At 53.3% G+C, this 14347-nt stretch overlaps 2 protein-coding genes across 6 annotated transcripts in view; one reads left to right on the top strand and one right to left on the bottom strand.

Annotated features, from left to right (window-relative positions):
* The window catches only part of TNIP1 (TNFAIP3 interacting protein 1), a 48532-nt gene extending 46899 nt beyond the window's left edge, over positions 1–1633 (top strand). For all 5 annotated transcript variants that reach the window (XM_045079582.1, XM_045079583.1, XM_004737796.3 and 2 more), the window contains one exon: positions 855–1633. In XM_045079582.1, coding sequence (XP_044935517.1) covers positions 855–950 — 96 coding nt within the window. In that variant the 3' untranslated portion in view covers positions 951–1633. The remainder of the gene's footprint in view (positions 1–854) is intronic.
* Positions 1634–2137: 504 nt separating this feature from the next.
* GPX3 (glutathione peroxidase 3) lies at positions 2138–10266 on the bottom strand. The gene is made up of 5 exons (XM_004737800.3): positions 10094–10266; positions 5471–5624; positions 4189–4306; positions 3635–3734; positions 2138–3217 (listed from the first exon to the last, which is right to left on the bottom strand). Exons 1-5 carry the CDS (start codon positions 10178–10180, stop codon positions 2996–2998), a joined length of 681 nt encoding a protein of 226 aa, XP_004737857.2. The 5' UTR covers positions 10181–10266; the 3' UTR covers positions 2138–2995.
* Between the last annotated feature and the right edge of the window lie 4081 nt (positions 10267–14347).

The following is a 14347-nucleotide window of genomic DNA, read 5'->3' as shown; positions in this document are numbered from 1 at the left end:
GACCGCAGACGATGGCGGGGCCTGGTCTTTATCCCAAAGATGATGGGCCATCCTCAGACATGTTTAAAGCAGAGTGGCATGACAGATCAGATCTATCTGCATTTTGAAAAGCTCTATCTGGTCATAGTGCTGGCCAGCCACAGCTGGGGACCGGAGGTCGGTTTGCTAGTCACAGGGGGACTCCAGGACTCCGGTGACTTCCTTTGCTTCCTGCAGGGCTCTGCAGGGCAGAGGGCACTGCCTTGCCTTGGGGGTGGGGGACAGGGAGCTGAGTCCTTCTCTGCACAAAGAGGTGTTTCCTGCGGACTTTGGCTTTGCCGAGCTAGAGCCGGCTCTGCCGGGAGGTCAAGGGCCCCTCACGGAAGGTGTGCGAGCAGACACTGTGGGATGATGGGAGCCAGTGTGGTTTGGAGGAGCTGGTGGTTGGCAGGAAGCACTGGGCTGGTCGGCCATTTTCTCCTGGCTCCTGACAGAGCCCTGGAGGTTGTGTGGAGCCCCTGGGATGCTGCGGGGATAAGGGGCTAGTGGGCGGGGCTCTCTCCTCCCCCAGATATGCTCCCACTCTGGGATCTGGAGTCAAATGGGGTAAGCTCCAACACTTGTAGATCTGGAACTCTGGGCAAATACTTAAAAACCTCTCTGTGCCCTTATTCCCTCCTCCATAAAGGAAAAATAATCTGCCGGCTTCATAGGACTAGGGAAGGACTGGACGACACCGAACGTCCTAGCCCAGGACCTGACACTCCACAGCCCTCAACTCTGGGATTTCCACTATTCCTTTCTGGTTCTCATAAGCCTTTGAAACCTACTGTACTTCATCATTTCTAAAGTCCTCAATATTTTTCTTTATTTAGAGTCTACGAAAAATGACCGTGAGGGGCCTCAGTGAGACCAGATTCTGTCACTTGGCTCCACCCCGTCTTGCAGGATCTCCTGATCTCAGATGCTGAAAAACTGGAGGCCGTGTTCCCTGTGTGGCCAGAGCCTTCACTGGATGGGAGGCTGAGGGGCTCCTGGGTTGTGCCCCAGACCAGCCTAAGCCGTTTCCAGACTAGAGAGGCTCCACACAGAAGGCTTCCATTTGGCCCATCCTTTGGAGCCACGAGGAGAAACTCACCGCCTAGCATGGACCAAGTGGAGAGAGGCCTCATCCGACTTTGACCTGCCATGCTCTGTGGAATCACTGGGGGACTTCAGTCTGAAGAGTGGGGTACAGCTGAGACCCTTCCCTTTCAAAACTTCCCCGGAAGTGGTCCCAGCCCCTCTGTGGAACATGTTCAATTCACATGTGTGTTGAATTTTTGCTTCAAGCCCTGTAGTAGCAGGACCTGCCCCATACCCAAGCCTTCCCCCCCCCGAGGAGCTCCAAAAAGAACGAGTTTGCGCTCAGAAGCAGAAGACAAATGTTCTGTCACAGGGCCCTCCACTTCCACCCACAGCAGCCTTGCCAGCACCGTGGCAGCCTGGGATGAAGGCCACGCCAGCCACCCATGCCGAGGGGCCCACCATGAGGATGGCAGACCCTCGGCCCTACATTGAAGGCTTGGGGTGCCAGAGGACCAGATCAAGGTGGCTGGCTGTCCCTGGCCAGCTGTTTGCACGAATCTTGGACATAAATCCAAGTTGAAGATCAGTATTCTGTGATTTGTATTTTTTTATGGCCTGGCTAGTGTTCCCTCCGCAGTCGATGAGAGTGCTGCTTTCTGTGCCCCATTCCCCTCTAGTCTCGAGACCATCACCAGGGCTCTTGGCAGATTTCCCCGGGCTCTGCTCCGAGCCCCTCCAAGGGCGGGGCACCCAGGGGCAGTGGAAGAAGTCTGGGCTGAGAGTCAGGCGACTTCACATGTTGGGAGGCAGTGGGCAAGGCCGGCCCTTCTGTGAGACGGTTTCCTCACCCATCACATGAACTACCTCGTCTCAGCCCCAGCTTCCTGGAGAATTGTGGGAGGGAATGAGTGTGGGTGGGAACTGCTTTTGTAAACTCCAAATGCCAAGTTAGAGAAGCACAGTGGGTCTAGGTAGAAACCAAATAGCAGGGGCCCAAAGCACTCCCTCCATTTCTCTTCTCCCTCCAACTCCCTCCCTACCCAGCCCAGTGAGGACAGCCCCAAGGAGGAAGCACCACAGTAGGCTCAGCTGTTGCAGAAAGGCCTTTACTGGGCAAACAGGGAGGGAGGAGTCTAATGCCAGGGACCAGGGTGAGGGGAAAGGGCACGTCCTCCAGAAAAGCAGGGGTGGCATCCCTGCCCTGGGGCCTCAGCCTGAATGCACTAAGGGCCGGCCCTTCAGACAGGCTCAGGGGAGGTCCGCCCATGAGGGCTTCGGGCCCCTCCTTCATGGAGATGCCATTCCTGACACGAGGACGTGGCCCTGGCTCTCAACATCTGCCTTGGCTGCTCTATGGGAACACTACAGTGGGGGTGGAGGGTAGGGGACTCGAGAGGGCCCCTCAGGAAGGAGAAGAGGCTGCATGGTGGAGAGGAGGGAGATCAGGCAGTGTGGTAGACCCAGAAAGTTCTGGGCACTTAAGTGGTGGTGGTATCTGGAGGCAAAGGGAGGTGCTGGCCCCCAAGTTGAGGTCTAGGTCAGAACAGAACAGTTGGAGCTTGAGCTGGTTTTAATGTGGGCTCAGCTGAAAGTGAATGGTTCTCGTCCGAACAGAACTGGAGAGAAGGGGGAGGTGTTCTCCCGCACTCCCAGCACAGAGCTGTGTGTACACATATGGTACACATTCCCCGTATTCACGCAGGTACACACAGGTGGTGGTCCATCCTGCACACACACCGTCACACACACCTGTAGGCACGTGTGCAGACGCCCACATGCACAGCAGTACAGACACAACTGTTTGCATGTGTTTGGGTCAGGTTGGGGCCTTGTGTAATAGTGAGGGGTCTATGGTGGGAGTGTGGCGTAGTTGGAGAAATGGATTCCTTCCTGAACGGAGTCCCTCCCCAGCCCCCGCACGGAGGACAGGGGGTGGGGCAGGCCTGATTTACTTCCCCTGGACCGCCAGAGCTGCCTGCCGCCTCATGTAGGCCAGGATGTCCATCTTGACGGTGCTGACCGTGGTCCGGTGGTACCAGCGCATGATGGGTATGCCGTCTGGCCCCACCAGGAACTTCTCAAAGTTCCAGCGGATGTCGTGGACCTTCATGGGTTCCCAGAAGAGGCGGCCAGGTGAGCCCAGGAGCTCTGAGGTGGGGGGGCAGGAGTTCTGCAGCGGGAATGAGAAGCGTGTCAGCCCTGCTTGGGGCCCTTCCCACCCTCCCTCTCCAGGCCTTCCGTGAGGGCTTAGAGGGGAAGGTAGGAGAAGCCTGGCACTGAGCAAAGAGCACCAGTTTCGGAGTTGAAAATGGAATCCCAGGACCAGCTTAGACTCTAGTGGATTGTAGGACTCTAGCAGCTTTTCCCTTCCGGGGCCCTGCTTGGGCCTTATTTTTACAATGGGCTGTTGTGATCCTAGGGTCTGCCAAGCTTGACGGTTAGAATGATAAATGCCAGGAAATCCCCCCCAGGGGCCCAGAGGTGGGCGAGGGTGGCATGGGCTGTGTCTCCCCAAGGGTGGGAGCTGGGAGTGGCTGTAGCTCTGTCCAGAGCCAGGTCAGCGGGTCAGTTGTGGCTACGCACTCACCTTCAGGAACGTGTAGAACTTCTGCTCCTTCTCTCCGTTCACATCCCCTTTCTCAAAGAGTTGGAAATTGGGGACAAAGCCCCCGCCTGGTCGGACATGCCTACAAGGAATGTTCTTATGTGGGTCCCAAGGAGATGGGCCTAGGGCTCAGAAATGACAAGAAGGGACTGTGCAGGGAGGGGCTGTTGGGAATCTGGAACTTTTCCCACACCAGGCAGTGGGAGTTGATGAAAATTGAATGGACACAGGCATAGTGTGGATGTGCAAGCTTCTTTTTCCGGTTTGGTACCTTCTCAGTAACCCTGTCCCCTGCCTACACTCCCCCCAACACACCCCCCGGCCCTGCCACCATCCTATCATGCACACACAGGTAGTCATCCCTGTGTCCGACCTCTCTTTGTTCATGCCAGCGAACGGGGTTCCTAGAAGGGGAGCATTGTTCTTGGTGGCTAAGTACCCATCAAGAGCAGGGGCCAATGCAAGAGATCCCCGGCACCTCGGCTGGGGCACAGGGGACTGTACTTTCTCAGGACACCAAGCAAGCAAGCACTCACTTGAGGCTGGGTAAGATTTCCGAGTTCTCTCCTGGCTCCTGTTTTCCGAATTGGTTGCAGGGGAAGCCCAGAATGACTAGACCAAATGGTTCAAGCTCTTCCTGTAGTGCATTCAGTTCTGGGCCAGGGTGAAAGAGAGCAGAGATGAACGGAGACTATCAAGGACCCCTGTCTTGTCTGCACCCCTCCACCTGCTCACCCATTGTGAGCTGAAATCAACCGAGGCCTGACTGGGGAAGATTGCTCAGCAAGCGTGACAATGCTGGGCTACAAGCCTCATTCTCCTGACTTCAGTATGGTTGTATTGGAGATCTGGAGAGAAAGCAATATGCTTTCTCAAACCAGAAACCAGTCAACTGCTCACTGCCACTGGGCCTGTAGGCTAATGGCTCCTCCAGGACTCTCAGGATTGAGTCCCTTAGAGCAAGAGCCATACATCCCTGGGCAGAAGACTTCCTGGCAGTTCGGGAATCGAATGGAGGCCATGGCCCAGCTTCCCAGCTCCCTCAGTGCCAGCACCCAGCCCATCTCTTGCACAAACACACTCTGCTCTATTCCAAAGTCTGGAAAGAAGGATTCTAGAGAAGAGCCCACTGGGCCATCCAGCCCACTGTCACTCTGCTTCTGGGAATTTGCCTGAGACAGCCAGGCAGACATTCAGGGTAAGGTTCCTTGCTTCCCCCAAAACCCTGCCAGCGGACTGTGCTCAGCCCCATGGCATTTTCCTGGGGGTGGGGTCAGATAGCCTCTGGTCAGCCTGTTCCCTCAGGCTGTTTCCTCTGCCCTGGCTAAACAGAGGGGAGTGAGGATACCAGGATCACAAAACCTAGCGCAAACACCTGGGATTGCCACTGACACGTGTCCTCGGGGCCTCAATCTAACTGCCCAGTTTCCGGGTAGGAGCCAAGAGAAGCACTAGGGCCGATGGAGCTGAGGGCAGATGGGAGATTCTCACCAGGATAAAGATACCATTTCTTACTCCCCTGGAAGAACACCCCAGGCACAGACCCAATGTCCTCCATCCCTCTGTTTTCGGGGCAGTTGGGTCCCCAGAGATGAAGGGTTACTGGGAATCTTCTAGAACATGTCTGAAGGCAGTCAGACCTCAGGCTTATATAGTCATCTTCACTGATATATGGAAGACAGTAGAGTTGGGATACAGGACTTGGAATCTTGGGATCTTGGTCACCCCTTCCTGCTTGCACCGAAAAAACTCCTGTGATTAGAATGTGCCTAACTGGCAGAAATAGCCTCACAGCAGGGGGCGGGGGCGGGCTCTTACCAACGTACTGGCCCGTCAAGCCTCAGTAGCTGGCCACGTTGACAAAGAGGATGTATTTGCCAGCAAACTGCTTGAAGGGGATGTACTCCTGCCCGTCGATGGTGAGGGCTCCGTAATCATAGATGGTGCCGCTCACATCAGCATGGCAGTCCGTCTGGAACAGAGGAAGACCAGTCCCGGGGAGCGGTTAGGGCTGGAAGGGAACCCGGGCATCTCCGTTTTCAAGATCATGAAAGATATCAACAGGGCGAGTGACTTACCCAAGACCAATCTAAGAACTAGAACTGGACCAGAACCAAGGTCTACTTCCTTAGGCAAGGGAATGCTTATGAAAGCACTTAATCAGCAGCTGGGTGTGTGGAACCCTGCTGTCCTACTTCCATGGCCATTCCGTCGCCTCCCGTGCCCAATGCCTAAACACTGGCCAGGCCCGGAGAGACACCATGCTGGTGCAGGAGGTTGCCTTACTCCGGGTTGCTCCTGGAGGCTGCTGGGGCCACTGCTGCAGACAGCCAGGCAGGGGACAGTGTGGGCCAGCTGATCGCATTGCCAAGGACGAACTGAACAGAAAGGAGGAAGTGGCTGTGTGCAGAGGGGTGATTCAGATATGGAAGACTGGAGGACTGGAAAGCTGAGGCTGTTGCTACAATATAAGGAAGTAGGAGGAGCCAGGAAGGGGAGAGGCCTGCCTGGAGGATTCCATGTGCCGGCAAAGGGAAACCAACAGGGCCTCGCCCATGGGAGATGTTCCCTGTAAGTGTGTAGCTGGGATGACCGGTATGCCTTCCTCTGTGCCCGGCTGCTGCGCACCCCACCCCCACCCACCGACAAGTGACCTTCTAGAACAAGTAGTGGACAATGGACTCAGATGGGGATGCGGATTCCATGTCCAGCTCTGCCGCTAACTCCCTGTGTGGTCTGGGGCTAGCTCCTTCTCTTCTCTGGGCCTCAGTTTCCTCTTATAAGATGAGAACCTTGAACTGGATCAGCCACGCTCAACCATGACGGCTTGCCAGCATCACCAGCAGTGGGCAGGGGAAGGAGTGGGCCCAGTGCCAACCAGCAGGGCATTGCCTGGACGCCACTCTCCACCTACCCCAGCTCCGGCACAGGCGACAAAAACCTGGGTCTACTATTTTTTTTTTTTTCTGGGTCTACTATTGAAAGGGTGTCTTGGCGTCAGTCACACAATCAGCAGCAGTGCTGGTCATGAGGGGAAAGGAAAGTGTTGGCCAGCATTATACTGGGTCATCTCTGGCCATGATGGGGGAGGAGACAGGTACCCAGACAATAAACAAATGTAGTACGAACTAGCATTACAGATCAGGAGAGACCGGCGGTAGCAGTGAGAGAAGCAAATCCACACCCTCTCCTCCCCATCGGTCTTGGAAGGCTTGCTGTTAAGGTGAGGCACCTGGGCCCAGCCAGATGAAGGGAGTCATCTGGTTGGCAGGGTGTGGCCCCAGGAGGGTATAGAAAAGTCACCTCAGATTGGAAAATGTCGCAGGTCTGCTGAGCCTGGCGAGGCAGGGCTCCCTCCGGCAAGCCATTCCCAGAGAGCTGCGAGCTCTCTTCTCGGCCTCAGTGCCAATTCCCTGTTTTCCGTGAAACTGGCAGCCCATGCCCCGTGACTTCCAGCGGGTGCCAGAGACAGGTCCGAAACCTAAGCTCCACATTCCTCTAGCCCCAGCTGGGTCAGTTCCACCACTGAACACAAACAACCAGGGTACAGCACACCCGGCCCAGAGCTGGCAGAGGAGGTCTAGCAAGCCAGAAGGCAAAGACTCCCCACTCGCCGCTCCAGCTCTTCCCCTCCACCCCCATCCAAAGGCAAATTCTGGGAATTGACGAGAACAAAAGCCTTCAACAGGTTGTCCAAATAACAGAAGCTTGTAAATAGGACAATCTGCTTCTGAGCACAGCTTCAGGATGGGGGTGGGGTGAGGGGACTCTCCTCTCACTACGCTAGGCTTTTTAGTCTTTGCTGGCTCTGTGGCCCTGAGGGTGTGAGTCACTTTCACTCTGGGAGCCTCAGGTGGCTGACAGGCAAGGATAATGCCACCTGTCCCCAAACAGCTGTGCGAATCTCGAATCTCTGCGCAGATCAGAACAGTCTTGAAAGCCTCAAGGAGAGAAATCCCCATACCAGGAGATAGTGATTATTCTGCCAGCAGCTAGGGGGAAAGGCCCTGAGGGTCCTCTGTTATTGTGAAGAGGGCTTTGAGGATCTCCAGCCAGGGGAAAGAGGAGGCTGAGGCTGCTGCAAGGTGTCTCTGGGGAGAAGCGATGAGGACAGAGCCTCCAAGCTGTCTGCCACTGAGCCCAGGGCTGTGGGTTCAGACACCATCCATGGTGACTCTGACCGGGACCCCTCCTTTCCTTTCTGCGGGGCTCTGGCGGCTCGCCTGTCAGATGGGCTCAGAGTCAGTGTTGTCTTAAGGGCTCTTCATCTCTGTCAGCCTGTGGTTCCATGATTCTCTCTGCCTGGTTGAGTCACCTAGAAACCAGCGGTTACTAGGATCTCGTGCACGTCAGCGGTCATTACCCTCTCCAGCTTCTGCAGAGTCCTTCTGCACAGCAAGGACAGGGAGCCTGGATAGCTTAAAGCTGGGCTGGAGATGGGACACAGCAAGGAAAGGAGGATTTCCTTCATTATCTGGCTCCTCCCTTTGAACTGGGAGGAGGCAGACATCCCTCCGAGAAGGTCACCTACTGCCCATCCCATTCCTCACGTGCCTCACCATCCTATCCCTTGGCCCTGGAGTTGGAGGTAAGGTAGGTGGTTGAGTCTTAGAATCCGGAGCTAGGACATCTCGACTCTCAGGCCCTGGGAGGAGAGATGGGCATGCCCAGACTGTCGTTAGTCAGCAAGTCCTAATAGGCTGCCTCTGATAGGATCATACCTCACCCTAAGACTTTTCTAGACATACCCATCCTGTTCTCTTTGAATCCACCTATTCCTTCCCCAGAGTTCTGCAAATAACACAGAGCTATGATGAGTTATTCATGGGGTCTACCTTCTTACCTCCAGCCTTCTCGAGTCAGAGCCCAATCTTCTCTGGCTTTCCCTAGACTGAGATTAAAGGCTGACTCCATGCTGCTGGCCTGCCCACCGCCAGCTCTATCCCACACCACAATCTTGACACTCAATCCCATCCCTCACCTGGAAAATGTCTTTTGAGTTGAGGATAATGAACAGGGCTGGATACAAAGGAGGAGGCGTAGAAATGCCTTTATAACCATCTACTCCAAAGAGAAACAGACTGAATAGGATTTAGCAGAGGACAGGACAGGATGGAGGGATAGACACATGCAGAAGGAACCCTGTGCTTGGAATGTGCTAATTGGACAGTGGATAGAACTTTGGAAATAGGATTATGGACTCCTAAGATCTTAAAGACCCAGAAGATTTTAGAAAGACAGAAGCTCAAAGCTTCTCTTGAGCTTATACAAGCATGTAGGGTGTGTATGTGTGTGTATGTGTCTGTGTCTGTGTGTGTGTGTGTTATGTGTGTTGGGAGAGTGGAGACAAAATCTCTCTCTTTGGATCTTTACCCAAAGGCTTCTGCCTCCCACCCTGGGGAAGAAGAGAGGTCTACTGGGCCCATTCTGGCTTGTACTATCCTAGGAGATGAGCAGGCTGGGTCACCCCACTCCTGGCTTCAGCATCCCCACTCTAGCTAAGGGTCACACATTCTGCTGGGGATAGACAGAGGTTCAGGAGAATTCCGCCTCTCCTGTGAGCTGGCAGTCCCCAACTTTCTCCAGCTACCAGGTCTGCTCAGGCCACTATGGACAGTGGGTGGTGGGTGGAGAAGCTGCCCCAGAACACACCTTCACAGAGCAGCAGGTGGATTTTGCAGCTTCCCCAAGCATTCCCCCGGGAAACCATCAGCTTCCTTGTGCCCCCCACCTTCACTTCCCTCCCCTCCCCGCCCCGCCCCGCCCCCACCCCACCCTGCCCCCACCCCAGCCCACCACAGATGAACAACCTGAGGCCCATAAAGGATTGAGAGTCTAGCCAGTGTCCTGGGGACTGTGCACTGTCAATCCAGAGTGCTTTCGGTCACGGATGTCTGCCTCTTCTACCAACGCCCTGGAATCCTAGCGGGCATTTCTCCCTGCGTTAATGCTTAGGCTAGAAGAGCCCTCGCCGCCGTAAATTCTCCAAGACCGGGACCACCCAGCTCCTTGCCTATCAGTCTCCCCTGGGAACCTCCGCAGCCAGCCGAGATGCGGAGTCTCTAGGCCTTTTTCTGTGCCCCCGCCCACTTCAGGCCCGCCTGAAGGGGAGTAGCTGGGGACCGGCTTGGCATGCTCGTAACAAGGCGACCCTGAGGCAGCTGTGGGGCAGACGGGGTCAACTCGGCGAGGGGGACTCTCCTCCCTATTCATTCTGCCCACCCAGGGCACTCAGATCTCCCATAGATAAAACTGCAAAGATAGAGGCGCGCCGGGCGGGGGTCCCGGAGGCGGAGAGGGAGGAACCGGGGTTAAGGTCCTCGCACCAGGTGTTGCCCCTCCTGGAGGGGAGCCCGGGAAGATGGGTGCTTCGCCACCGACAGACGGACACCTGGGGGCTCTGTTCGTCCCGCCGGGGCCCCACCCCTAAAGCTCACTCACCTTCGACTTTTCCTGCCCCCGGCTCGGCGGGACGAAGCCAGCCAGGAGCAGGGAGAGAAGGCAGGACGCCCGCAACAGCCGGACCATGGCTGGCACGGGGCGCGTCTCGGGCTCGACTGAGACGCTGTCTGATCCCGGGCCACCGCCGTCTGAGGGGTCCGATGCCCTCAGCCACCTTTCAAGCCCTCAGCGATGACCAATCCGCGGCCGGCCCGGAGTCCCTGTAGCCAATTGCAGGGGGGCTGGCATTTCAGGGGCGGGCGCAGTTTACCCTCCTTCTCCTCCCTAGGCTCAGGGCGACAGTGACATAAGCAAGTCTGGGCAAAAATGGGAGCGGGTCCTTGTGGACCTATGAGGCTGCCCCCTCTTCTTTAGGCACTAAAGAGCAGGTGGAGGCATGCATAATGTCCTCCAGCATAGCCAGGGGAGAGGGCTTTAAACTCTAACTGAAGAACCGATGGAAGGCTCAATCCTAGGAGACATTTCTTACTCCTAGGTTTTTTTTTTTTTTTTTTTTTTTTAAAACACCCTGTGGTGCTCCCTCTTTCCTCTTTCTTCCTTCCTCCATTCCAGTTGAAGGATGTTAAGGATTGAAAATGACAGCAAGATCTGCGGTGAGACTGCTAGGAACATTTGTTCCACACAGGTTTACCGCTTAAGCAGCAAAGAATGGGGGCACCTGGGTGGCTCAGTTATTTGAACGTGGGACTCTTGTTTTCCGCTCAGGTCACGATCTCCGAGCTCAGGGAGGCAAATGCTTTGGATTCTCACCCCCTCTTCCCCTCTCCCTGTGCATGCATGCTCTCTAAAATAAATAAATAAAATCCTTTAAAAAAAAAAAAAAAAGGTGGGAGGGAAGCAAAAAGTGGATGCCCACAGATTTTGAAAGCAGTCCCCTACTGGAGAGAACACTGGGATATCTCAGCCCATTTGTGAGCAGAAAATACATTGCTCACTGTGTTGTCTTGAAAGTGTTGCTTTCCCCCTCTGGGTCTTGGTTTCCCCCAACTGTGTAATGATGGATTAGCTGATGACCTCCTGAAGCCTTTCTGGTTCGGCCTAGATGGCTTGCTTCTAAAATAAGAGAAAGACCTAGAATAGAAGTTCCTTGAGAGTAGGGACCATGATCATGACCTGGCCCAGAGCCTAGAGCACAGGTGTTAAATACTTGTTGCATTAATCAACCAAAAAATTCATTTCTCTGCTTGGAGATACCGTTGATTAGGTAGGCAGTTCTAGGTCTGGGCTGTCTTGGTACAATCATGTTCATAGAGAGAGGAATGTGTTGGGATCAGTACTTCCCAAAACTGCCCAACTACCAGAGTCACCTGGGAAGCTTCTAGTCGATTCCCAGACCCCAGTCCAGAATCACTGCACTAGAATTTCGAGGGGCAGAGGCTGAGAATCTGCTTTCAAACATGTCCCAAAGGTGATTCTGAGGCAGGCGATCCTGTCTTCTGGCAGAGAGGTGCCTTGAGATAGCATGCCTTTCCTCTGATTGGCGATTTTGTCCTTGTGGGAGTTTGGAAGTTCTGTTTCAAGTCCCATATTCTCCATAAAGCCTTTCTTACTTCAAACCACAGCCTGTTGAAGGGAACATTGAAGTCCAGAAAGTCTTTAAATGAGTTAAAGTGCAGAAGCATTTGAACAGCGGCTGACACAAAGTATGTTTTCAATAAATGTTATTTGAAGATTTTATTTATTTATTTGACAGACAGAGATCACAAGTAGGCAGAGAGGTAGGCAGAGAGAGAGGAAGGGAAGCAGGCTTCCTGCTGAGCAGAGAGCCTGATGTGGGGCTCAATCCCAGGACCCTGAGATCATGACCTGAGCCGAAGGCAGAGGCTTTAACCCACTGAGCCACCCAGGTGCCCCTTCAATAAATGTTATTTAACCACCCATTTCACTGAGGCTTAGAGATGGGGAACGGTCTGCCACGTTCCCACAGTAAATTGGTGGCAGAGTGGGGACCAGAATCAAGATCTCTAGACTCTAATCTCAGGCAGTCCTCACTTTGCTCCTTATGTTTTGAAGGTTGTGTTTACCCACAGATACAAATGTCTGTACACCTATCAGTCTGTCAGAAATCCATTGTTCATTATGAGTAGGCATCTAGTGACCCTCAAAATATGTGTCTGGCACCATGTAAACACCATGAGAGACATCAGAGAGTTTTCCGGAAGTTTCAGTCTCTGTCCTCAATGTGTGTCCTATAGAGCCAGAAGTAGAATGAGGCCAGTAAGCCCCTAGGGTCTAACAAGTGCACAGCCAACCCCCAAGAGTGAGGGCCTCCTTCATTTTGGCACCCTCTGTGGTGACTTGCCTCATGTTGGTCCCAGCCCTGGTGTTCAGTTTCTTTGGGGGAAATAAGAAGGAGTCAGAAGCCAAAGGCTTGTGGTGGGGCCACACACATGTCACTTTCCTTCTCTGGGTCTCAACTGGTCCAATGGTTGAACAAGAGTCTTTGGCAGTCTTTCGGTGATGGTCTCTGTGGCTCTCCAGTTCCAAGGGTCTAAGGAAAGCATGTGCTTCCAGAAACTCCAGAGTGCAGGCATCACGGACCATGGCTGTGGTCGGTGGAGCATGGTGGGCACTGCGGACCACCTATACTACTACTTTCAAGAGGGCTGAGCCTTCACACCGGGAACATGAAGACAAACATGGAAACAGCATGCCCCAGTCTTTTCACCACCCACCTTTTGAGCTCATTTAGTTGATTTGTTCCCAGAACCCTGTGCTTTGAAAGATGTTATTCTCCACCAGGCTGTTTCCTCTTGGCCTCAGGTTGAAGTCCAAATTCCTTAGTGCTTTAGACAATGTCCTCAAAGTCCAGCCACACTCCTCTCATTCTCTCTACCTCAGCTGTACTGGGTCTTTTTTCCTTTCTTCCAACATGCCATTCTCTCTTACCTCCAGGTTTTTGTCTCAGCTGTTCCCTCTGCCTGGAGCACTCCACATTCTCTCCTTAATTCATTCACTTCTACCCTGTTCCAGGTCTCCACTTCTGTTCAGGTCCCCCTTGTTTTAGTATTGTTTTTAGAATGTCTGATAGTTTCTGTATCAACCCTTTGTTTTCCTTTATCATCATTTCTTGTTTACTTTCTACATCAAGTCACAGGGTCCACAAAGGCTTCATTCCCAAAACTTTGCCCAGGGCTTGACACACAGAAGATGCTCAGTAGATATTACATAAATAATTGCCAAATAAAACACTATTCAGAATAAGGAGAGCTTCAGGTCAGCATGTACTAACAGTTTAAGCCCACAAAACTGGTCTGATTCTAGCAGCTAGTAAGATATGAGACATGTGCACGATGCTAAGTGAGCTTATCACAGGAGAGTAAATGATTTGCATTGGGTTTCAAGAAAGGAAGGGTAGAGACAGACGCTGTAGAGGAATCAGAAGCCAGTGTGCTTCCAGCCTGAGGCTGTGCTCTACAGAGTCCCAGGCAAGTGGGCAATCAATGCCTCTTCACCATTTTTTTAGGGAGCTTACTATTTACCTGTTTGGTGGGTAGGTAGGGACTACTGATGACTTGAAGGTTTTCTAAAAAGTGCTGATGCTCTGTGTCTTTGAGGAAGATAGAACACGAGGTAATAAATAAGGCGGGCTGTAAAAAACCAGAACAATGGAAGCCAGCCCTATCACTGCTGAGTAAGCGCTGGACTTGACGATGGGGTCAGCCAGCCCAACTGATGGGTTCAGATGGGGGCAGGAGAAGGGAGGCCCAGCCCCCATCAGCACAGTGCCAATCCCAAACAGTAGCCCTATTTTGCAATCAAGAAGGGATTGCAGAACCCAGGGGCAACCTGTTGCTGCTGGTTTTCTGACCAATCGGCCAATCCAATCTGAGAGTCAGCCAGGAGACAGGGAGTCCATCAAAAGGAGACATAGCTAGAGCCTTTACTTTCGAAACCAGGGCCTTTCAAACTCTGGGCCTTAGTTTCTTCATCTGTGGAATGAGGAGTTGGACAAGTTGATCTCAAGGGCAAAACTGTTGGACAGTAAGAGTAACAGCCAGCATTCACCCAAAATCCTATAGGGACCAGATATTGCTTTAGATTTATTCATTTTTGGAAAACCCCTGCAACCTCATGAAGTAACTAACATTACTCTTCCCATTTTGTAGGTAAAGAAACTAATACATAGAGAGGTTAAGGTCATGCAGTTGGTAGATGGTAGAACCAGAATTCTCATGCGGATGCTCTGTCTCCAGAGCCCTTGCCATTAATCTCTAAGCCCATGTTGTCCAA

Source organism: Mustela putorius, unplaced genomic scaffold (assembly GCF_011764305.1).
Source record: "Mustela putorius furo isolate JIRA1106 unplaced genomic scaffold, ASM1176430v1.1 tig00000407_pilon_pilon_pilon, whole genome shotgun sequence".
Taxonomy (NCBI): domain Eukaryota; kingdom Metazoa; phylum Chordata; class Mammalia; order Carnivora; family Mustelidae; genus Mustela; species Mustela putorius.
This window is presented reverse-complemented; position numbering and strand designations above follow the sequence as displayed.